We start from the raw sequence: 25298 nt of genomic DNA, 5'->3' as shown, positions 1-25298 counted from the left end.
CGGAAGAATGAAGAGATTGCTTTAACTTATACCTTACCTACTTTACATTCCACAGAAGGCCCTCCGCCGCTTTCTTTCACCCTTCAGTGGTAACTCTTCATTCTGAAAACCTCATTGAAAATAGGTCATTTTCCAGCAGATAGACTATAAATGGCAGCTCCTGTAAAAATGTGCCCATAAATAGTCAGGGGATTTAAAATGCAATATTATAGACCCACTTAAGCAGTTACGTATGTCCTCAACATTCATGTACCGATGTAATTTACTGCTACAATTATCGAAGAGGTTCACAAGCACTCAATCCTCTGCAGTGTTTTGAAGGCCATACATTATGTTCTATAAACTTTACAGGAGTAGAAAAGAAATCATGCAGAGTTTAGAAATGCCAAAATGACCACACACACTTCAAAGCTACAAAAGGTGCTATTCACATTCGTTAGACTGTAAAACTAGGGCATCAACAGAAAAGGCATAAGATTTCTGTTAAACCCTGAGACATGAAAGTGAGCCTGTTTTCCAGCCTGCACTAGTCTCCATGTTTGATGACCTTGACCCTACACTGAATCATTGGACAGAGACAGCATGATCCCATTTGTCCTCATTTAATTCTCACATCTAAGGGAATGGAGCAAGTATACGAATGAGAGTGCAATAAAAGTAGAAATACTAAAGCTCTGAGATGAGGGAGAGCTCAGTGTCTTCCCTGTCCTGCCCAGTGTCATCTATCAACCATGACCTTGACCTGCTGTTACAGCTGAGGACATCTTCAGGGACAGCAGACTGCGTAGACAATGGCAAACTCAATGGAAGGTGGAGAAGATTTTCATATGCCATTGATTGACCTACTCATAGATGAAAGGCTGCACTGTGGATTGATTTTCTTTTTTTCTTTTTTTTTTAAACAGAGGTGACCTTTGGGTGCAAGCCTAGTATTAACTAAACCCTGACAGAAGGGTCGAGGAACAAAGAGGTGCTTTATTTAGGATTAAGGGACAAACATTTTCTGAGAGAAAAATAGATTTAAAAATATAGTTTTTCTAGGGCAATGGCTAAGGGTCCAGCTCATGAACTGTGTCACATGTTAGCTCCCACCCACTTATACCTTCACTGTAGAGTTGAGAATCTCAAAAACATGCACATGGAAAATCACATGTGAGGTATTACAGTCTGTTTATGCTCACCAAAATCTGTAACTTGAGACTTGCTTGGTTAATTTTTGTCAATATTTAATGGAACACTTCCTTTCCTAAAACAGAGCACTCCATACACAAGCAGGTAACATGATCTCCTTGAAATGTTAAAAAATTACAGTTGCCATTTGCCCCATTTTTCCAAAATAGCATTCCTTTGCTTACTAAGGTGTTCTATTTTTACATGTGATGCAGTGACGCTTGCAAAGAAGTGATACAAATAGCAAACATAAGCTTGTTAACTGTTAGTCATGGATCATAGCATCTGTAGTCCACAATGATCCTCGGACAACCCTACAGTAAATTGTTTTGTACTTGGTCATGGCCCCTTGTCGCTCTCCTGCTTCGTGTGGGTAAGGTTGATTATTAATTGCCCTTTTATTTTCTTGCTGAAGACATGCAGGACGTATGAGGACAGGTATGGGTTTATGGATTTATAGGTATGTAATTGAGCAGCATTTTCAGATTGATTATGTAATATTTCCATTCTAAAATAAGTATTAAGGATATACTGATAAGGTTACACTGTATTTAATAATTGGACTTTGCCCCTCTAGGTAGGGCAGACTGGTTACCTCACTGATGACTGTCTTGGTTACCAATCATGATGGCTTAGTCAGAGGTGGCTATACATTGATAAAGTGACTTGAACATACTTCATCACACACCTTAGACACACAGAGATAAAACTGATTATCTGTTAAGAAATCAGGCCTGTGTCATCTTAGATACCTGTAGATTATCTCTGTAGTTGAGATAGTTACTGTGTTGCCTTCTCTTTTCTAGCAAAGACATAAGAGAAATATCTTGTCTGAGAACTGTAGACAGTGAACACTTTTTATACTCTGGATACAGTAATATTTGGTGTTTTACAGATCCTTAACAAAGACCTTCTTTTAGGGTGGACTGTTTTAAATAGCTCTAATATTTGTTCTGGATATATTAACACATACCAACAGGGCTTCAGGAATGCAACAACAGGTGGATCAGACAGCCCCTCCCACACACTGTCTTTCTTATCACTCTTTTATCACCTGTTCATACAGTATGCTCTGCTATTTAGCTGACAATATACTCCAGCAGACACTAGTTATAGCCTGTTTTTTTACAATAACGTTATCAGGTCAATATGTGCACATGCCTAGTTGTGTACTTTTCAACAATATGGATTGCATAAGTTAAAGCGCTTAATGGGCCATCTTTTTAGCTTATCTTTTTTAAGTGTGATTGAGTTGGAAGCTTAGTTAAGATTTGAAATGGAAAAATATCATGTCATCCTTTGACTCCATGTAAAATTCATGAGCATCGTCAGCTGTCTGAACAGAACAGACCATCTAATCCTGTTGAGTTAAAAGTTACTTGTATGAGGCCAAATCTATAATAATAAACAGTGTTTTCTTGATTCTACGTGGCTATAATATTAACATTTCCTCCAAGGTGCCGTAAATGTTATTTCTCGTTCAAAAATCTAATAATCTTCTTGTAATGGAAGAGTGCTTTTGACTTACCTTGGTAAGTACCTTAATTGAATACAGCAATTGACAGGTTATGTTTTGAAGATGTTTTTATTATTAGTAATACATAAATTACATTAATAAAATTACAGCCCTGTGTGTGGGTCAAATCTGATGTTTTACCCTTTTTGTACCCTCTACCCCGTCTGACTAGTTGCAGACTTTACTTTCACCATTCGAGCAGACAACTCAAATCTCAAACATCAAGTCATGGGTTTCAAAAACTATCAAAACTCTGCCTCATAACTTAACAAAGCCTCTCAAATCATCTTTATTGAACTTATTTTGTGTTAACAGATACGCTTTTGACAAGGTATACGGATATTAAATTTAACCCTGTATTGCTTTATCAATGAGCTCATAAACATGCCAAATGTCTCCTGTTTATTCTATTTTTTTTCAATTTTTGACATTTTTTCAAGCACTTGTACATGTTAGATAACCTGACTCTAAGTGTTTTTTTATGACTTCCCAACACTAAACCCTGACCTTGCCTATTAATATTTACTGTAACCGTGTAAGCTGTTGTGCTGTCATCACTTCTTGAATATTTTTATGCCACAGACCAAGTCCATCCCCTTTCTTGGCTTCCTGTTCTCTAGCCTTTACTCTCCACCCACTGCTGTAGTTACCTGGTCAGGTGGGGGGCTATAAATGCCTAAAACCCTCTGCTCTGTTCTCAGAGTGACACAAGAGGGCCTACAGCTCTGTGCTGGCAGTTAAGAGGCCACATACTGTAAGCTGAGTTTCCACAGAGAGGCTTCAATACGGTTACTGCTCATCATTCATTCTTCAACTCATCAAAGAGAGAGTATTAGCAACAGGAGAGCAGCTGAGAGGCAGCCGTTAAGGGATCAGCCATGCTTGGAGGCATCCACTCAGATTTGTTGGTTGCAGTGACTCTACTCTTTTTATCCCAGACAGGGACTCAATGCAGGTGAGTCTAAACATAAATTAACTGTCACATTTAAGCTGATACGCTATTTGTAATGTGTTCAAATGGTATATTATGACCACTTCATTGAGTGAAAACTGAATGAAATGTTTCTGTGTGTTTTAAAATTTTGTTTTAAAGTCGGTCTGATATTTGATTAATTTATGGAAAAATCGTCAAGAATATCTGATCATTTTTGTTTTCCTATTTTAGGGCTGAAAATGACATGTCATTAGTTACGTTACCAGAATGGAGAAAAAACTCAGGTATGAAGTATCACCACTACTTAGACCTGTTAGTCATGCCTTTTTACTCCATAATCAATAAAAATGCTGGAATGCAAATTTGTCAAAGCAAGAACTTTAATATACAGACATCCTGCATATATATTATCTTTTCCTTTTCTTTCATAGAATATGTCACACAGTGTTTCTACGGCAGACACAACAATCTGATTTGTGACTGGACGAGCATCCTCCGAAGAACAGGTACAAAACACATTATTTACTGCACAATAGTATTGTGATGGTTGTAGATTAATTAAATGTAACTGTGAAATTAAAATCAAGCCAAGTTACAGTTCATTTCTGTTATGAGCTCACCCTTTCAGAGGGGATTTGGAACATCAGTCCACAGTTCTGTTTTAATCTACAGACAGGCTGTGACTGGGTCAGTGCCTCACTGCATATCATCAATTGATCTGAAGCAGGCTAATAATCTTTTATAGCCTGGTGTTCTCCCTGAAGCAATCAAAGTAGAGGACCTAGACTTGAGGTCAGGGTCTGAAATTAACACCCGCCAAGTGCCATATGCAGGTAGATTTTCCATTTGGTGGATAAATTTCAGAAGGCTATCAGCCACACTGGCGGGTTAATGTTTGTACCAAAATAGTCACGTAATAAAATATCTGGCATGATAAAATCTCATTCCTAACCAGCATAGTTAAAAATATATTTTACCATTTACAGACCTGCCAAGCCTGGACTGTACTTCAGCAACCTAGATGCATCAGATACAAATTACTGCTGTTCACACAATGAATTACTGTGCATAATTTGTATACATACGCATAACAGTACATCATTTGCTTATATGAAGCAGTCAAACAAACAGAAAAGCGAGAGAAGCACTGATATGAAAATTCTTGATGACAATAACAGATTGTTTACAAAAACATCTGCAGATGCCAATACTGTTAGTCCATTTGTCTGTTGCCTGCCTAAACATTACTTACCATGGAACACAATTAAACTTGGGCTGCACACTAATATACCACTACCACTACGCTGCATTTGTGTAGTTTCTATTGTTTACACCTCCACAACGATCAAACTTTAAGCCAATTTGATTTTTGAAAATATGATTTCAGCTAATTTGAAAAGATGATGACAATGTAGCTGTAAAACCCTAAACAGCCTAAACAGACTATTTTGTGGCTATGGTGAAATAAATATTTTAGAGCTGGTTGATACGACTGCTATCAATATAGGTAGGCTGTTACATTATAGTATGATGACCTTATAACAATACAGGTTGAATATGAACATGGCTGTTGATATTGTGCTTAATTTGCAATGGGGGTGTTTCCTTTCCTTGAAATTTTCCTAGAGTAGGCAAGATTATAGACTACAGTGCCAACACACACACATACACACACACACACACACTTAGCAGGCCACAGGCCCATTCTGCCCCTTTTACACACACACACACACACACACACACACACACACACACACACACACACACACACACACAAAATCACACACCTCCCAGTAACTTAACGTTATTTCTGCTGCCACTCACCAAATGCAGGTAGATTTTTCCATTTGGCAAGTAAATTTCAAAGGTCACACTGGCGGATAAATGTCTGTACCAAAACAGTCACGTAATAAAATATCTGGCATGATGGCTCGGAGGACATTATTCATGTTTGTCCTTATACAGTGTAAACACGCACCATATGTGTTTTTATGCACATCTAACTCGTTTTCACTGATTGAACAGTCAACAACAATAATACGAATATTACTGTTGTTATTCCATCATGTTGAATTCCAATATTTGATCTGTCACTCACAACTATTCACTAAAAACAAATGCACATGTGACACAAAAAGGCAATTCATTATTTTGGCCAGTAAAAAATATGCTTGGCCAGTGGATTTTTTTCATCTACCAGTCGCCTTGGCAGGTGAGTCAAAAAGTTAAGGTTGAGGTTCAAATTTAGCACATAACAGCCATTTTGCATTTAATGATAATTGCACCACAACAGATGTACTTCTAGTTTTATTACAATAACAAACACAATGGAATGGTTTGCCATTTATGATATAATCAAAATAACGGTATAACATAAAAGCTCATTCCTAACCAGCATAGTTAAGAATATATTTAACTATTTATATTGTGTGATTTAAAAGCATTGGGGTCAGTGAATATGTACCTAAGAAACAAACTGCTACACTGGAACTATAAAAAACAAGAGTGAGTAAGCTCACTCTCTATGATGAAGATGAAAGCATACAGTGTATCCATTACATTTTTTCATTATCATTTTCACCTCCAGAGGATGTTCCTGTGAAAATTTTAGAGAGTGGTGCATTGGACCAAGGCGAGGCATGTTTAGAGTTCTGGTACTTGGCCCCAGTTGCAGCTAATGGGTCTGAACTCCGAGTTCTGCTCAAAAGCAGCGCTGGTCTGGTAGAAATCTGGACCTCACCTGCCCTTTCCAGATCTTCTTGGAGACAAGTGTTTGTGCCTCTAAATATCATCGAATCAGGGACTCAGGTAAAATGGCACATTCTGTATATAACTATTAATCTGTAATTGAACTGTTTGGGAAATTAAAATATATTACTGTGCATTTTTAAATAAGTAATCTGCTTTTATGACAGATTGTACTTGAAGCAGTCCAAGCAGAGTCAATGGAAGGGCAGGTCACATTTAACCAGATAGGTGTAAGGAGAGGCTCATGTGGTAAGTATTTCTTTTTTACTGTTGACAACAGACTAGTTTTTGGTCCCATCAGTCCATGAAATCATACTATAGTCTGTATTCAATCTTTAATGTTTAGCAATAAATGATACAACCATTACTGTCATAAAACTAGTTAGATTCCTGTCAGTAAAACTGCAAAAGAGTCTACATCACAGAACCATTCCAAAGCACAAAGGTGTAAAATATTTATTATGTTTCATAAATTCACCATTAAATTCACCTGTTTCTTATCCTTTTCAATAATGATAATTAGAAAATCTAAATATTACTTACATAATTAAAAGGAACTAAGATAACTAGGAAAATGTGGTATAATACATATTAACAGTAAACCTAACATTTCATCATCATCAGTTATTCCTAGACAGATGGTGTTGTGGTTATAAAATGTGATTGTTTATTCAATCACGTCTCCCACAGGACATCAGTGCGAATCTGACACAGAGTTATGGACAGATGAATCCACCCACTGCCTCTGCTCTGCTGGCCAACTCTCCTGCTCTCTCTCCCAGTGCCCTAAGGGCCAAATCTGTGGTCCTCAAAGAGGAAGCTCCAGGAGGATTTCCACTTCTGGGACGTGCACTATACACAGTGACACAGGCTGCAGCACTTTTGATGGAGTGCTGTTCCGCTTCATGGCCCCCTGTACCTATGCACTGGCTAAGACCTGCTCACCCACTGAGACCCTGCCCATGTTCAGTGTGGAAGTGGTCAATGAGCAGAATGGGAACTCATCTTTGCCAACTGTTCAGCAGGTCGTTGTGGAAATGGCCAACTTAAGAGTGTTCCTGCTGAAAAGGCAGACACACCGGGTTGTGGTGAGTTACTTTAAAAGTAGGATAGACATGTAGGGGGGACATGTGCTGTGACATCAGCCTATTCCATTTAAAGTTTTGGCTGACTTTTGAGAAAGTTAATTTTGGAGCCTAAAGATCAACATAAGCCTTATTTATTTACTTATTTGTTTATTCAGGATTAGAAACTACAACAATGCAGCCATACACTCATTTTGGCACTCTATCAGTTCATTTTCAGTTTATCCAACTAAGCTGTTTATCACTATGTCATCACATATTTGAGAACAATGAGAGTGTTTTTCATTTTTCATAGCTAAAGGAGACCAAGTATTTGCAAACCAAACTGTCCTCAGCAGAGAATTAACATGTTTGTATGCTGGAAGCCAATTTTGTCTTCCTTAAAAACATACAGTATTCCCATTCTCTATTACACATTGCTCTATAAGTTTCAATTCCTATCAGCATGGCTTCAGTTTTGTGGCACCTTGTCATCATGCTGTAATGAGTGTTAAGCTTCGTAATGTACTGGATCGAGCAGTTGCCATATCTGCAGCCTCATTCTACTGATAAACTTCGTTTATCATAAAGTGCAGAGTTTAGTGGCATAATGTCCTGGAATTCCTAGATCTGCTATCAGTCTTATCAGTTCTCAAAGATATATCTGTCTTCAGAATGCCGCTTTTTATATAGACTGTCAGAGTGACTCAATACTGCTGATGATAGCCGTAAAAGAAAGTGTTAAACTAATATTATTCTTTAGGTCAATGGGATCTGGAAGAAGCTTCCACTGAGCCTCAGCAGCGGCACAGTCAACATCAAGAGCAACCCGGCTGCTGTTGAACTGGGTACCAGTTTTGGACTTTCTGTTTCATATGATAACGCTGGTGCTGTACATATTACGCTGCCATCCAATTACTCCGATAAAGTTTGTGGCTTGTGTGGCAACTTTAACAACCTTGGTGGAGATGACTTTAAAAAGTCCGATGGTACAGATGCCCATGATGCTACAGATTTGGCTGAGAGCTGGCAGACCAGGGACACCACCTCCTCCTGCGAAACCATTCTGGTACCTCACCGGTGTGACCCACTGGAAGAGGCTGAGTATGCCAGTGAGTTGTACTGTGGAGGCCTCCTCTCTAGTACCGGGCCCTTTGCTGCCTGCCTATCAGTTCTGGAAGCAGAGAGCTACTTCAGGGCCTGTGTGGCCGGCATGTGCTCTGCTCATGGTGACCCAGGGGTGCTATGTGAGACAATACAGGTCTACGCTGGTATCTGCCAGGAGGCTGGAGTCGCCATGCCCATATGGAGGAACTCCACATTCTGCCGTATGTTGCATTACTGCTTCCTGCTTTCACTTATCTGCCTCTTGTTAAAATAGGGGAAACTGTGGCAAATAATGACTATAATAATACAATGACAGTTAAGGTCATGGTCTCTCTCTCTTGCTCCATCCTCAGCCCTTCAGTGTGGTGCGAACAGCCACTTAAACTCATGTGCAGAGGGTTGCCCCGACGTGTGCTCCAGTCTGGATTTAGTTGGGTCCTGTGGAAGCTGTGAGGAAAGATGCGAGTGTGACTCTGGCTTCAAGCTCAGTGGGGGGAAGTGTGTCCCAGCAGAGGACTGTGGGTGCTGGTATAAAGGAAATAACTATGAGGTAAGGGACATGGATGAACAGGGAACAATTTCATATTCACCTATTGACTTCCACAGTGCTGTAATTTATTCACATGACTCCCTTTCACCTGCAGAAAGGAGAAACCTTTGTGGAAGGAGATTGTATGCAGCAGTGCCAGTGCATGGGTAGTAATAATGTGCAGTGCACTACAATGCAATGCGCAGATGATGAGGTCTGTAAGGTCAAGGATGGCGTCAAAGGCTGCTTCCCTTTCAAGCCTGTCACCTGCAGCGTATATGGTGATCCACACTATATCACCTTTGACGGGTTGGCTTATAACTTTCAAGGGGGATGCAGTTACACACTGACTACCACGTGTGGAGATGAAAGCTCAGTCCAGTTCAGTGTGACCGGACACAACATGCACCCTCCTCTTCAGAACTTCACCCGGTCCAAGCTGGAAGCTGTGACTCTTCAGGTTGAGGATTTGTACCTCACCCTGAATCAGAGCGGAGGGGTCTATGTAAGCAAAATCCTTGTTATTCATGTAATTCTCAAATGATTCAAAATGCAACACTTTTATAGTGTATAAATATAACTATACAGGTTGTCGTGAAAATGCATATGACACTGGACAACTTCCACTCCATGCAAAAGTATGATGACCTGCAAAAGACCCATTTATGGGATTTGTTGAGTCATTGTTCCGTATTATCTACTGCAATTCGTTAATGACATTGACTAACAATTATAGTGTCAGCACACCCATGTTTATAGGGGTCAGTTATTACCCTGTAACAGATCATTGGAGACAGTCAGTTGTTTGTCATTACAAGAATACACAAACTAATAGCTGACCCTCTTGACTTTGCCCTGAACAGCTGGTTGGAAACTAATTGATTACAATAGCTATCCTAGTAGAAATCACATAAGGACAACTGCTGTGTTGTGTTTAAGATATTCAAAATAAACTCAGTTTTCTTAGATTGAAGCAATAATCAATTGTTCTCTCTTTAGGTGAATAATAGCCGTGTCCAACTCCCCTATTCCACCAGTGTTAATTATGGCTCAGTATGGGTTTACGTGAGGAACAGCTATATTGTCTTGGAGACAACCTTTGGCCTCAGAATGATGATAGATGGGCAGAACAGACTGTTCCTGCAGGTGGATGAGCGCTACATGTATGAGCTGTGTGGACTCTGCGGCACCTACTCTAACCAGCAGGATGATGACTTCATAAAACCAGGCCAAAACTATACTGACCCATTTGAGTTTGGTGACAGCTGGAGGGTGCCAGACAATAACGAGTGAGTTGTTACACTATATAGGGTATCTGCACAATATTGAGTATACATCCAATGTATTTCAAGACATTTTAATGCTTCAAAAAGTGAAAAATCCAATTATTGCAATAAAAGATTAGCACATGCCGTTTTTTAGCCACAGTAGCAGTGTGAATCTAGGGATACCAATATTGGTCTAACAGTATGTCAGTCAAACACTTTTGGTCCTGACTGAAATATTGCACTAACTATTGGATGAATTCCATTAAAATTAGACAGACATTTGTGGCACCCAAGGGGAAAGCCTACTGATTTGGTGCTCACCAAAACTGTATCTGTCCAATATTTTGGTAAACTAATGATAATTCCATAAGCCTGAGCTGTATTTTGTGTTTAGTGCTAATTAGATGCACATGCTAACATGCTAAACTAAGGTGAACTTGGAAAACAGCATTGTCACTGTGGGCATGTTAGCATCTAACAATAGCATTTAGCTAATGTATCAGATTGATTATCAGCTAATAACCAGCTGAATACATAAAGCAGGTTACTCTGATAAATGATTTACACCAAGCTGACAACATGGCAACTCAAATCCTTCTCTTCCAGGTGTACTGCCTATCCAAATGACCCAAGAATCTGTCATTATGATGAGGAGAATGAGGCCTACAATGAGTGTTACACTCTACTGGGGGAAGCCTTCACGCCATGCCATGAAACCATTCACCCAACCATCTACATCAATAGTTGTGTTTATGACTACTGTGCAACAAGTGGTGACCAGTACACCCTATGTGAATCTCTGAAATCCTATGCAGCAGCATGTCAGGTTGCAGGAGTGGAGCTGCCCCACTGGCAGAATGGCACAGCCTGTGGTGAGTATTTGAGTCAGACATGATGATGACGATGTAATGATATTGGTGGTGATCAACTAATTAATAGAATTGTTAAGTGAATTTATTAGCACTTAACTTTAATAGAAGTCATTCTGTTTCATGTCCTGTATTTTTCATTCATTGATTCTCCTCTCTTTGCTCCTGCTTTACGTTGTTTTGATTTTTGGACTGGCCCGAAGCATTACCAAACTAAGCAACAGTGTAGGGCTCCGTCTGGGTGAATCTTTTTTTTTGGTTTGTTTTTTGTTTGGGTTTTTTGTCAGTGATATAAGAAAAGTTCGCAAAATTATCAAGTGGTTAAGATGTGGATTGGGGTGGTCCAAAATATCACCTAGGGTGCCGAAAAGGCTAAGGTGTTGAACTCATTTCCTTTTTTGTTTGTTTGTTTGTTTGTTTGGGTTTTTGTTTTGTTTTTGTTCCTATTGCAGCTGAACCCCCAACCACTGCAACTCCTCCAACAACTTCAACTCCTACCTCTCCAACATCAGATCAGACTTGTAAGAGCATTCAGGGTTGCGAAGGTTTCTCTCAAAACGTAATCACTAGGAAACTATTTGTTACTGGTTTGGATACTCAGTGGCATGATACAATTATTAATCTCAAATACATATGTATGTATACACACACACACACATATATATAAATATATATATGTGTGTGTGTATATATATATATATATATATATATATATATATATATACACACATGTTTACATAAATACAGTACATAATATATTGACTTTGCGTGTAGATTTTCAGGGGATTATTGTACAGATGTATTATTTTTGAAAACTGATCATCTACAGATTAGAGTTATATGTTTGTAGATCATTTTAAAATCAAATTGTATTTTCAAACTGTGATGTTATAATTAATGTAATTAGTTCACAATACTTATCATTTCTATTGTCTTTATTTGCTTTTCCATAGTCTGTCCCATTAACTGCAACTTTGAAAACAATCTGTGTGGGTGGGAGCAACTCGTACAGGACAGTTTTGATTGGACAAGACATTCAGGTCCCACTCCGTCAGGCCTAAGTGGGCCGAACCAAGACCACACCACTGGGGGTAAAAACCCAACATCAGGCCACACTGTCACGTGTTGTAATTGCTGCAATTGTTTCATCAATTTTTCATGATTCATGCTGATTCTTCAATTCTGTACAACTGTTCCTCTAGCGGGCTTCTACATATACACTGAGGGAAACAGTGTAACCCATGGAGACTCAGCCCGTCTGTTGAGCTCACAGTGCCATTATAGTGGCCCACTCTGCCTGCGCTTCTGGTACCATATGTATGGTTCAGCCACAGCCATGGCCCTCAACATCTACCTGCTCAAAGACAATAAAGCTACCAAGCTTTGGTCCATGATGAATGACCAAGGACCAGAATGGCATCCAGGCAATATAGATATCAGAGACTCTGGTCCTTTCCAAGTAAGTCTGACACAATATATCAGACAACACATGGATCTAAAAGATGCTGGTTAAATTCTGCACACTGTCAAAGACTTCCAATCTTATTCTGTATATTTTCAAATTGCCCCTTTCAGATCATAGTAGAGGGAATTCGAGGCTCTAATGCTCTATCAGATGTGGCCATAGATGACATGTCCATCCACTTTGGCTCATGCTCAGGTGATGCTGAACTCTTACAAACAGGACAAAAAAAACATTATTTTTTGTCATTGTGACATTTCTAATGGTGTTCAAATTATGACAACCCCAGATATCTCAGAGTGTAAACAAAGTTATCTATCACTTCCCTTTAGGTAGCTTCCCTGGGATGATTAGTGGAACTAAAATTCCTCTCACAACTGCAGTCCTCCCCTCACTAACAGGTAAGTGCACAGGAGGCTATATTTTATGGACCAGTTGTTTCCGTGTCGGAAAAGCTGAAGTGTGGTTACAAATTAACATTTATGTTAACAATTACCTGTCAGAATTGCAGATTCAGTGTTTATTGGGCTAGTTACAGATTGTCTAAATTTTTAGGAAGTTGCACAAGAGCTGCAATACATGTTAATTTTTTGCAATGTTTCCCTTATAGTCTGCAATCTCGACTGTAACTTCGATAGCAACCTTTGCAGCTGGGATCAGATGATCACAGATGCTTTTGACTGGACGTGGCAGAGTGGTTCTACACCCACCCTGATGACTGGACCCTCTGCTGACCACACTGGTGGTAATACAATCTTTGTCTATGTAATATTATTAAAGGTAACAAGTAATACACAGACAATATTTTGAAGTAAGAAAAAATCTTTCTCACTTTGGAAAGCATATCTGACAGATTTGATCTTTTCATTCCATTTGTCTAGATGGTCACTATCTTTACATTGAGGCCAGCAGTGTTACACATGGTGACACGGCTCGTCTAATGAGCTCAGAGTGCTCAGTCTCTGGTCCTCAGTGTCTGCAGTTCTGGTACCATATGCACGGCTCAGCCGATACAATGGGCCTCCATGTCTATTTGCTTCAGGACAGAAAGGCTGATGCTGTTTGGCGGAAGACGAATACTCAAGGAAATATGTGGCACCTGGCTCAGGTGGACTTGACAACAACTGGATCTTTCCAGGTTAGTCAACTTCCACTAGGCATTCAGATTATTTAAATATGGTCAACCAATGATGTTGTAATGGTAGAATATTAACATGAAGAGACTTCTTACTAATAATATCAAATCAATTGTTTTTCCTCAGATCATCATTGAAGGGCGCAGAGGCTCCAACGAAGAGTCCGATGTGGCCATAGATGATGTAAAGGTTTATCATGGCCGTTGCTCAGGTAAGAAATATGTGCACAGAATAAGTGTCACTAAGCCTTTCAAATGTGTTGCTTACTTTTATGTCTGAGTGGCTTAGTAATGTTTTATAATTGATTATAATAAATCACTGCCACTATGACTAGCAATTAACAATATTTCTTGGACTTTGTTTAGATATCGGTGATACTGGTGTATTTCCTCCTAAACCTGATGGAAACACCACAGCTCCTCCAAGTGTCCCTGTCACAACCACTGCAGCTCCAGAGCCTCCTGTTGTCAATACTACTGCTCAGTTCCCTGTAGCAACTGTAACCATACCTCCAGAAGCGACAACCAACTTCATTGATGAGGACAATATTAGTGAAGTTCCAGATAACATACCACCACCACACCCTGGTACAGTGAGAAGTCTACAGCTGCACTTAGATAATTTATTTTTTCCATGTCCAGTTTTTGGGATTTCAAGAATAACTGTCTGTGATCTAATTATCTTTCTGACTTCTGTTTCCAGTATGCAAGCTTCACTGTAATTTTGAACAAGATCTTTGTCAGTGGAGTCAATTGCTCACTGATGTTTTTGACTGGACAAGACATCGTGGCTCAACTCCTACTATGATGACCGGGCCTTCTTCAGATCACACCACAGGAGGTAATTAACCTTCTGACACACGCCAAGTAAAGTTGGTTGTATACCGTGTTGTTATGGTGTAAAACTGTAAGGTGGATTTTACTGCACCTTCTTTGCCAGTTTGACGTCAACCGCAGTCAACTAGTGAAAACCCCATTGTTGAAGCAGTTCTTCCTTGTCGGGCCAGAATAGTAGACCAATTATTGCTGTCTGACTAAGAGTTCCTGATACTGTGATTCCTATACTGCATGTTGTCAAGATAAGCTATTTTTCCTTTAGCCTTCTGAGGAAGTGCCAGTAGAGCTGCTTTCAATGAGTTGAGTCATTTTTTGCCCTTGAGTGTTTAAAGGACATTTGTATTATTAACATACTGCAGCCTTTACCATCACTGACTACAATGCAACCTATTTCATCTGTAATAGGACAAGCCTTGAATGTAGAACTAAATGAAAAATTATAACATTATCAAAGAAAACTTTATAATAGGCTGTGCTAACTGGTCTAACCCTTATGTCCTTATCCAGATGGCTACTATCTTTACATCGAAGCCAACACTGTGACACATGGAGACACAGCTCGTCTCATCAGCTCTGAGTGTTTGGATTCTGGTCCTCAGTGTCTGCAGTTCTGGTACCATATGTACGGCTCAGCTGATACAATGGGCCTCCATGTATACTTGCTCCAAGACAGAAAGGCTGATGCTGTTTGGTGGAAGAGGAATGATCAAGGAAATATGTGGCACCTGGCTCAAGTGGACTTGACAACAACTGGCTCTTTTCAGGTGAGATGTCTATTAAGGATACATCACCTAACCTGTCTCATGTAAGAAACTTGCATGACAAAGCTGCAACAATCTATTTTTACATCTCTCATAGAATGGGTGCGACAAAAAAATAAGTTGTGACATATTGCACAACCATGGCTTTGTTCGAACTTTGTTTTTGTTTTTGAACATCCTTATTGAAAGGTCGATCTGACTGACACCTGACTCTGTAGTAGGCAGGTGTTCAGTAGGAACTAACAAAACCACATGCTATAACAGGTATATTAGGCATAATGGTTAACTGTACACTTAATTTTAGATCATTTTTGAGGGGCGAAGAGGTTCCAATTATCAGTCTGATGTGGCCATAGATGATGTATCACTTCATCAGGGGCACTGTGCAGGTAATCCTATCTTTCTGCTGACATTGTATTTGGTCCATACCCAGTGTAACTGAAAACTGATGTGACTGATCTGACTGTGTTGCAGACCTTGTTCAACGAACAACCCTTGCTCCCATAACCTCTAATCCAGTTACAACAGAGGTTCCTGATACTCCTGCATCCAACAGTTCAAATTCTACACAACCACTGACATCAACTTCACCAGAGCCACAGCCACCATCAACAACTACATTTACAACAACAACTGCCACAACAGCAGCTGCAACTGCCTGTGATACACAAACCCCGACAAGACCTGATGTCCCAACAGCAGCAAGCACACAGCAACCAATAACATCAAGACCACTAACTACAGCTACTACTGGACCCCAAACCACAGCTGAACCACCCCCACAAACAACAGTTAGACCACCAACCACAGATAGACCACAACCTCCAACTGAAACTGAACCATCCCCACAAACAACAGTTAGACCACAACCTCCAACTGAAACTGAACCACAGCCACAAACAACAGTTAGACCACAACCACCAACCACAGTTAGACCACAGCCTCCAACTGAAACTCAACCACAGCCACAAACAACAGTTAGACCGCAGCCTCCAACTGAAACTGAACCATCCCCACAAACAACAGTTAGACCACAACCTCCTACTGAAACTGAACCACTGCCACAAACAACAATTAGACCACAACCTCCTACTGAAACTGAACCACAGCCACAAACAACAATTAGACCACAACCTACAACTGAAACTGAACCACAACCACCAACCACAGTTAGACCACAGCCTCCAACTGAAACTCAGCCACAGCCACAAACAACAGTTAGACCACAACCACCAACCACAGTTAGACCACAGCCTCCAACTGAAACTCAACCACTGCCACAAACAACAGTTAGACCACAACCTCCTACTGAAACTGAACCATCCCCACAAACCACAGTTAGACCACAACCTCCAACTGAAACTGAACCATCCCCACAAACAACAGTTAGACCACAACCTCCAACTGAGACTGAACCACAGCCACAAACAACAGTTAGACCACAACCTCCAATTGAAACTGAACCACAGCCACAAACAACAATTAGACCACAACCTCCAACTGAAATTCAACCACAGCCACAAACAACAGTTAGACCACAACCTTCAACTGAAACTCAACCACTGCCACAAACAACAGTTAGACCACAACCTCCAACTGAAACTGAACCATCCCCACAAACAACAGTTAGACCACAACCTCCAACTGAAACTGAACCATCCCCACAAACAACAGTTAGACCACAACCTCCAACTGAAACTGAACCACAGCCACAAACAACAGTTAGACCACAACCTACGACTGAAACTGAACCACAGCCACAAACAACAGTTAGACCACAACCTCCAACTGAAACTGAACCATCCCCACAAACAACAGTTAGACCACAACCTCCAACTGAAACTCAGCCACAGCCACAAACAACAGTTAGACCACAACCTCCAACTGAAACTGAACCACTGCCACAAACAACAGTTAAACCACAACCTACAACTGAAACTCAGCCACAGCCACAAACAACAGTTAGACCACAAACAACAACCACAGTTAGACCACAGCCTCCAACTGAAACTCAACCACAGCCACAAACAACAGCTAGACCACAACCCCCGACTGAAACTCAACCACAGCCACAAACAACAGTTAGACCACAACCACCAACTGCAACTCAGCCACAGCCACAAACAACAGTTAGACCACAACCACCAACCACAGTTAGACCACAGCCTCCAACTGAAACTGAACCACTGCCACAAACTACAGTTAGACCACAACCTCCAACTGAAATTCAACCACAGCCACAAACAACAGTTAGACCACAACCTCCAACTGAAACTGAACCATCTCCACAAACAACAGTTAGACCACAACCTCCAACTGAAACTGAACCACAGCCACAAACAACAGTTAGACCACAACCTCCAACTGAAACTGAACCATCCCCACAAACAACAGTTAGACCACAACCTCCAACTGAAACTAAACCACAGCCACAAACAACAGTTAGACCACAACCTCCAACTGAAACTGAACCACCCCCACAAACAACAGTTAGACCACAACCACCAACTGAAACTCAGCCACAGCCACAAACAACAGTTAGACCACAACCACCAACCACAGTTAGACCACAGCCTCCAACTGAAACTCAACCACTGCCACAAACTACAGTTAGACCACAACCTCCAACTGAAATTCAACCACAACCACCAACCACAGTTAGACCACAACCTCCAACTGAAACTGAACCATCCCCACAAACCACAGTTAGACCACAACCTCCAACTGAAACTGAACCATCCCCACAAACAACAGTTAGACCACAACCTCCAACTGAAACTGAACCATCCCCACAAACAACAGTTAGACCACAACCACCAACCACAGTTAGACCACAGCCTCCTACTGAAACTCAACCACAGCCACAAACAACAGCTAGACCACAACCCCCAACTGAGACTCAGCCACAACCACAAACAACAGCTAGACCTCAACCTACAACAACTATTAAACCACATCCACCAACAAACAGACCTCACCCTACAACTACAGCTAGACCACAGCCACCAACTACAGCTGTACCAAGTAAGTTTACATTTCCCTATTTCAAAATGGATTAATTTTCCCATAATTAAGGCTGTGCAAAAAAACAATAATAATAATGATCATATAATTTTCTTCAATAGATAAAAATGTTCGATAAATGTTCAATATAATTAAACTGAGAGGCTGGGTCGGCTCACACTGGTTACTGGGGGATATCTAACTACAACAGCTATTGATTGGGTTCCCATGGTGCAGGGCTATGCTTCTAATTTACTGAGCCTCACCTCCATCACTACAAATAAACTGCATTTATTACATGTACCATTATCACTAAAGGAGGCAGAGGAATAGCTAAATATAAGACGCACCAAGCAGGAGAGTGAGAGGGAGAGAGAGAGAGATGCCGTCGCCAGCTGCTTAGCTAAAGTAACTAGCAGATCTGAATAGTGTGTAAATAACTGTGGGATTAGCGAGAAAGTTGCTAAAAGGAGGGGAGAGCTATGAGTGCTTGAGCAGAACTAGTGTAAGTTTAAATGTACAGCAGGTAATTAGCTACAGTAATGACGAATATAGCAAAATTAACTGGGTTGAGAGCAGCAAAAACACTAGCTGCTGGCATTTCTTCCGTTTCAGTAACAAAGAAATGCCAGCAGCTGGAAATGAGATAATATGCTTACCACAACACATCAGCACTTCAGGTCACAAATTCATCTGGGCAGAGGTGACTTCTGTAGGTTATGTATTGTGGTTGTTTTCATTTGTATAATTTAGTTGGAATTTAAATGTTTACGTTATCGTGTGTTACTGGACATGTGACTAACTTTTGCAGCCTGAGCCATCTTACATGTGTGCTGTATCACACTGCAGCACTTAATTTTTTTAGTAAGATATTTATTTTGTTGAGGGGAAAAGGACTGAAAAAGGATTTTACTTAATTTTACTCATGCATAATTTGATGTTGAAAAAAGATTTTATCATTATAATTGTTTTGAATGTTCTACCTCAGATATGTGAAATGTGCTGCTGTTTGGCAAGTGTTTGTCATGTTCTGACCAACAATAGTTTAAAACCACAATTAACCATTTGGTTTCCTCAACTTTCACTCCGAGGTAAAAATCAGCCTTTAAAATTGAAATAAACAATGCTTAGACATTTATGTTGATAATTATCGTTATCGACTGATAAGAAATTTTTTATTGTGATAACATTTTTGGCCGTATCACCCAGTCCTAACCATAATGTATACTTAACATCTAACAAGCTTACTAGACGCCAGTGGCACTAGAGTGAACAATGTATGAACAATAGCTAATAAATCTACATAAAGTATTGGAATAGATTTTACACACCTTTTTATTTGTCATTGCATGTTCATCTGTAAATATGCATTTACTCTGTATCTCTCTGTCTCTCCAGCGCCCTCTTGCCCAGAGAACAGTCATTACACCACGTGTATCCCTGCCTGCAGTCCAACCTGTACACATCTGCATGGCCCTCCACACTGCAGTGACAATGAGGCTTGTGTGCCAGGATGTGCATGTGATGATGGCTATGTGCTGAAAGAGAGGGTTTGTGTGCCTATCCAACAGTGTGGATGTGTGGACAGAGATGGCCGCAAATATCATGTAAGTGACGGTTCAGAATGACTCTTCATCAATAGCATAAGTCATATACAGCCTTGATTTCCAAACATTTAGGACTACTTTCTGAAAGCTCAAGGATTATTGCCCAAAAGTGGTGCATGTGGACATGGAGGTCCAAGCAGTATGATGACTCTCTCTCTTTTTTTAGTTCAATGAAGAGTGGTACACCAACCACTGCACTCAGAAATGTGAATGTGAGAAACACAATGGCATGGGGAGGATTGACTGTGATGACGAGGAAGAGTGTCATGGAAATGCTGTCTGCCTTCAAAATGAGGAAGGCCATTATTACTGCCAGTCTACAGGTGCTTTAAATCACTACATTTAACTCTGTGATGTGTCTTAACTATGTTACATTTTATTCACCAATCTCTGAAATGTTCCACTCTTGTTGCTCTACAGGCTTTGATGAGTGTACTATCAAAGGAGACCCTGAGTACAGAACCTTTGATAACATGAAGCATGATTTTGACGGTGAGCACTCATATGTGCTGGTGCGGACCAACAACTTGCCAAATAACTTTCCAGATGTCTACGTACAGGGCATCAATACACAGATCGTAGATGATGAAGATGATGACGACAGCAGTGAAGAAGACAACAGTCGCAGTGTCAGGGATGATGATGACGATGATGATGACGATGATGACGATGATCATGATCATGATGATGACGATGATGACAAAGATGATGATGATGACGACGAAGAGCATGAGGAGCACCACAGATTACAAGAGCTTTTGATCAGAGTGTACAATCATACTGTGGAGTTCAAAAAGAATCGGAGGCTGGTCGTAAGTATCAAGGGCATTTTTAAAAACTCAATTTCCTAAGGAGCATTTTTAGCATGCAAAATACTGTATTTTGTTCATGGGATATCATCATATTTCCGTCCACCCACAAAGATTTGTGAGAGCACTTATGCGCAACATTTCTGTGAAGTGTCAAAAGTGAGGCATATCATGTGCTATATGTTAAATTATGCTCTTTCATGTTATTTCCCTATTGGCACTTAACACATGTTTGTGTGTTTGAGTAGAAATGAAATAGAGAGAAAAGGAGATAGAGAGGGAGTATGTAAAAACTGCAATATTATATATATTTTATATTTATCCAAGAGCCAGACTTTATTATGTAATTATCATCTGAAAAGCAGTCTGAACTATGTAATTCTAAGGCCTGCATACAGTATATTGTAACTGGTATACAAAGAACAATTGTATTCAAGCTTGAGCATATTTAAGCAGCAACCCTAAATTTCTTTTAAATTGATAGAGCTTACATTTTTTCCAGGAGCCCAAATCTAAAATGCTCTGCATAAAAAACACATATCATAGGTCAGTTACTTTTAGGAAAGTGAAAATACAAAATATTTTCAACATTAACACTAGAAAGTCATCTTTCAACAATACCTGAGAATTTTAAATATAGTTCAACAAGAGGCTACAGCCACACTAATGGCTCTCTAGGGTTGAACTTACGCCTAGCAGAGCTTTGAGCTAAATGCTAACATTCCCTGGTCTTAAGAGAAGTGTTTATTTATTTATTTATTTTTGTTTACTTAGTTAATTTATGTGAAAAGTTACCCTTCATAGTGTTCTTTAGTGTTTTTGATATTCTAAATTGTAGTTGATTTAATAAAACCCAGAAATGTTTTCCGTTTTTTCTTGTTCACCTCCCCACCCTTATTGTTCACTATCATAGTTTAGCTTGTTAGCGTCCTAACATTTGCTAATTAGCACTAAACACAGATCAATCATACATCCTCCCCTTCTGTCTCCCTTCAGCTGGACGGAAGGAGAACTAAAACTCCTGTTTCACCAACTGCCGGCCTAAAGATCCGAAAGCGTTCCTCTCGCATCTACCTAAAGACCGACTTTGGCTTCTCAGTGGAGTTTGATGGACACAGTAGAGCAGGTAACTAATCTTCACCTCATTAAAGTTGTATTCCTTTAGATTTCAGATGTTCTGTTATTAGCAATAACTTAATCAGCTCTGACACAGTATGTCAGAGTGAACATTAAAATGTGAGGCTTTTATCAATGAGATAAAATTGCACTGAATTGTGCTTACATGTACATTGTTACTGTAGACAATCTGAATCCAGCACAGGAATGTCAGACTCCACCACTACCAATAAAAACTACTATATAGAGACAAAAAAAAGATGTATCAAAATGGGTTTTTGTTTCATTGGTTTGTTAGGGATTATATAGATGTTTTCAAGCATTCATAGATATCAGGAGTCCCAGAACACACGGGATTCATACAAATCCTTAATTCACACTTTGTCATTCAACTGTCCATGAATGAGTCATTTTCACTGGGAGAGAAATGAAAAAGTGACTGAAGTGACATTGTACCGTATTGTTGATGTTGTTCCTGCAGAAATCATTCTCCCACGCATATATAGAAGAAAGGTGGGGGGTCTGTGCGGGAACTTTGATGGTAGACAGAGGAACGACTGGATGAAGCCGGATGGTACCATGGCCAGGACTGTTCAAGAGTTCGGAGAGAGCTGGAGAGTGTGAATATCAGATGGATGCAAAGATGAGACATGGCACTTAATACCCTGTGGAGATTTTGACCACAAGTAGATACATAACTTTGACTGTTTACAAGAAAACTCAACAATATCTGCCACTTTTAAATTTGGCAAAAGTAATGTTGATAATTTTGTTTGTTTTTTTTGTTGTTTTTTTCCTTAAACATCACACCCTTTCCCAAATCTGAGCTGTCAAATGGCATAATATGGCTAGTGGCAATGAGCAGTTTCCTTTACCTCCAGCTTTTCAGGACAATGAATATAGGATAATCACAACTTATTACTGTTATACACAAAGTATATCATAGTAAAAAAGTAAGGCTTCCCTACTGCACTATATTATTCTGGGATTTTGCACTGTTTCAAGATGTTAAGTGGAGCAGAGCAGGTGGACCCAAACGCAGGAGACTGCAGGGAACAGGAACTTGAAGAATAAATCTTTATTCGAGACACAGGAACAGGATACAGAGGTGCGAGCAGGCAAAACAGAACAGAACAAATGATCCAACAAGACTGAACTGAAACATGGGAATAAAATACTAAGTGAACTAATGAGGAGATGAGGTGCAGGTGGGGAGATGGGCGGAGAAGCTCAGGTGAGGGGAATGAGGTGAAGAAACAGGAGGACAGGAAAGGAGCTGAATGGCTAGGGAAAACACTGGGAACCGAGCAGGGCTAACAAGGCTGATGCAGGGTGGGTGTGTAGAGAGGCAAAGGAGGGAGAGTCAATACATGAACAGAAAAGGAAAAAACACAGAACAGAAAACCCAAAAACCCAGAAAACACAACCCTCTTAATAATAAACCAACATACACAAAACTGTCTAAGAATATACATTAAGATAAACTTAAGCACACTATGTAACACTATAACCTGCAACCACTCTGTATCTGTAGCAAACCAAAAACCCAGAAAACACAATCCTGTGTCAGTGAGACTGCGTACCTGCTGTATGAGTTCAGACCAGAGTGAAAACAAAGACAGACTAACTAATATAAGCAACTTAAATAATTGTCATGCCACATAGACTCCTTTAAAAGTCCAACTCAAACAAGCCTTCTCTGGACTGGTGGAGAATTGCAGCTAGGGACACACAGCTAGATTGTGACACAAGAATCTTATATCCACGATGCTTTTGAAAACTTACTAGTCTAAAATGTTACTTATCTCGATGAAATCTTTTATCACGAAATCTTTGTAATCTGTGAAAATATATCAGACTTTACTGTTGCCATTGTGATGCATACTATTTATTCAAAGGTGTTGTTCTTACAACTGTGCATGACTCTATCTTTTACAGTAATGGCCTCATTGTAAAAAAAACAAAAAAAACATACACTGTGTTTAATAATGAGAAATGCATGGACATGCATGACAACAAATTAATTATTTATCACCGTCTGATATTGTTGGAAAGAAATTTACTGTGCAATTAATGTTCACTCAAAATATTGCTTGCACTTGGTCATTATGTGTATCTGACAGTCAGTACTGTACATTGGTAACCTTTCTGATGAATCTTCACTGTTATAATAAATATGCACTGGTTAAATTTGTGCCACCATTTGTCTGGTCTTTTCTGCGTCAAGTGTAGCTACAACAGCATTCCTTACATACCTAAAGTCTGAAGGCATAACCATTATCTATCTGTACTCGAGGAAGTCATTACAGGAAGAAAAAAAATATTTAAGGAACTTGTGTAACATGATATTCTGTGGAGATAACGTAGTTGTTTTTTTCTGGCAGACAACAGTATCACTCCTGTCAGTGTACTGCTGGATGTGTGTGTATGTGTGGGTTTGTGAATGTCTGCAGTGCTGATCTGCATGTATAAATAAGCCTTAACAACACTCAGCAGCCACGCAGTAATGGATTGCTTTACACTGTACGTCGTTCTCCTGTTGGGTTTGCTGCCTCCATATGATGGTGAGTGAAACATTATCGCATTTAATATTGAACAGTTTAATAAAGGTGAGTCATGGAATGGCATGTTTTTTCCATAATTATCTCATAATACAAAAACAAAAAAGACTTTCATGTTGGCTCAGAATTAGGCTTAGGCAGTATCAAGGTATTACAGTATACCAGGGTATTTAGAAATCACGAAGGTGTGATTTTTAATACCGTCAAAAATACAGAAGCTCCTCTAGACAATTACATGTTCACAATATCAGATATTGAACATGTTTACAGCCTGGTAAAAAAAACGGTTTTCGTATCTATAGCTAATTTCCCTGTTCATGACAACTGTAGGCGGGGTGAATTTTTATATTACTCACGTGTTTACATTTTATTAAGGCTTAAAGTTATGCATAATTAAGGGTGAGGCCGCCTTGAGTGACAGTTGGATGTCGTCACGGGGAAACCCCTACGATGGCAACAACTTTGGTTAGGTAACGTGACCATGGCATAACCCTAGATTCACAGAGTATAGGCATAGCTGTAGCTATTAATTTAATTATAAAATTTTGGTTGCCTTGTTCAGTGTTTGATTGTACTACAAGACCCTCTAAGGAGTTGGATGTTTAGTTTTTTTCCAGTATCTTTTTGTTTTAATGGTTTTAAGCCTGTTTTTCGCTCGTCGAAATTAGCATTAGAATTAGTATTATCACAGTTAACCAAAGACTGTAAGTGTACCGTGCTAACCAAACTAGCAGCTAGTGTTAGAGGCAGCTCCACCCTCTCATCCAAATACAGTCACTTCTGGCTCCAAAAATCCAAGATG

At 39.8% G+C, this 25298-nt stretch overlaps 1 protein-coding gene across 2 annotated transcripts; it reads left to right on the top strand.

Annotated features, from left to right (window-relative positions):
- Window positions 1-3359: 3359 nt before the first annotated feature.
- Window positions 3360-24125, top strand: LOC137194146 (mucin-2-like). Of its 2 annotated transcripts, XM_067605750.1 has the most exons (29): window positions 3360-3641; window positions 3852-3904; window positions 4052-4126; window positions 6208-6428; window positions 6536-6617; window positions 7059-7456; window positions 8196-8760; window positions 8893-9089; window positions 9184-9573; window positions 10068-10357; window positions 10943-11208; window positions 11658-11726; window positions 12159-12296; window positions 12408-12664; window positions 12781-12865; window positions 13000-13068; window positions 13278-13412; window positions 13549-13805; window positions 13930-14014; window positions 14169-14390; window positions 14506-14643; window positions 15147-15403; window positions 15705-15789; window positions 15875-18424; window positions 19802-20010; window positions 20177-20333; window positions 20431-20822; window positions 21816-21945; window positions 22417-24125. In XM_067605750.1, the coding sequence occupies exons 1-29, from the start codon at window positions 3565-3567 to the stop codon at window positions 22557-22559; spliced, it is 7992 nt and encodes a 2663-aa protein (XP_067461851.1). In that variant the 5' UTR covers window positions 3360-3564; the 3' UTR covers window positions 22560-24125. The 2 variants fall into 2 exon arrangements, with proteins under 2 accessions (XP_067461851.1, XP_067461852.1); XM_067605751.1 differs by lacking the exon at window positions 11658-11726.
- Window positions 24126-25298: the final 1173 nt, after the last annotated feature.

The sequence above is a fragment of the Thunnus thynnus genome, chromosome 12 (assembly GCF_963924715.1).
Source record: "Thunnus thynnus chromosome 12, fThuThy2.1, whole genome shotgun sequence".
Taxonomy (NCBI): domain Eukaryota; kingdom Metazoa; phylum Chordata; class Actinopteri; order Scombriformes; family Scombridae; genus Thunnus; species Thunnus thynnus.
Note: the sequence above shows the minus strand (reverse complement) of the source record. Positions and strands in the feature narration are given on the sequence as shown.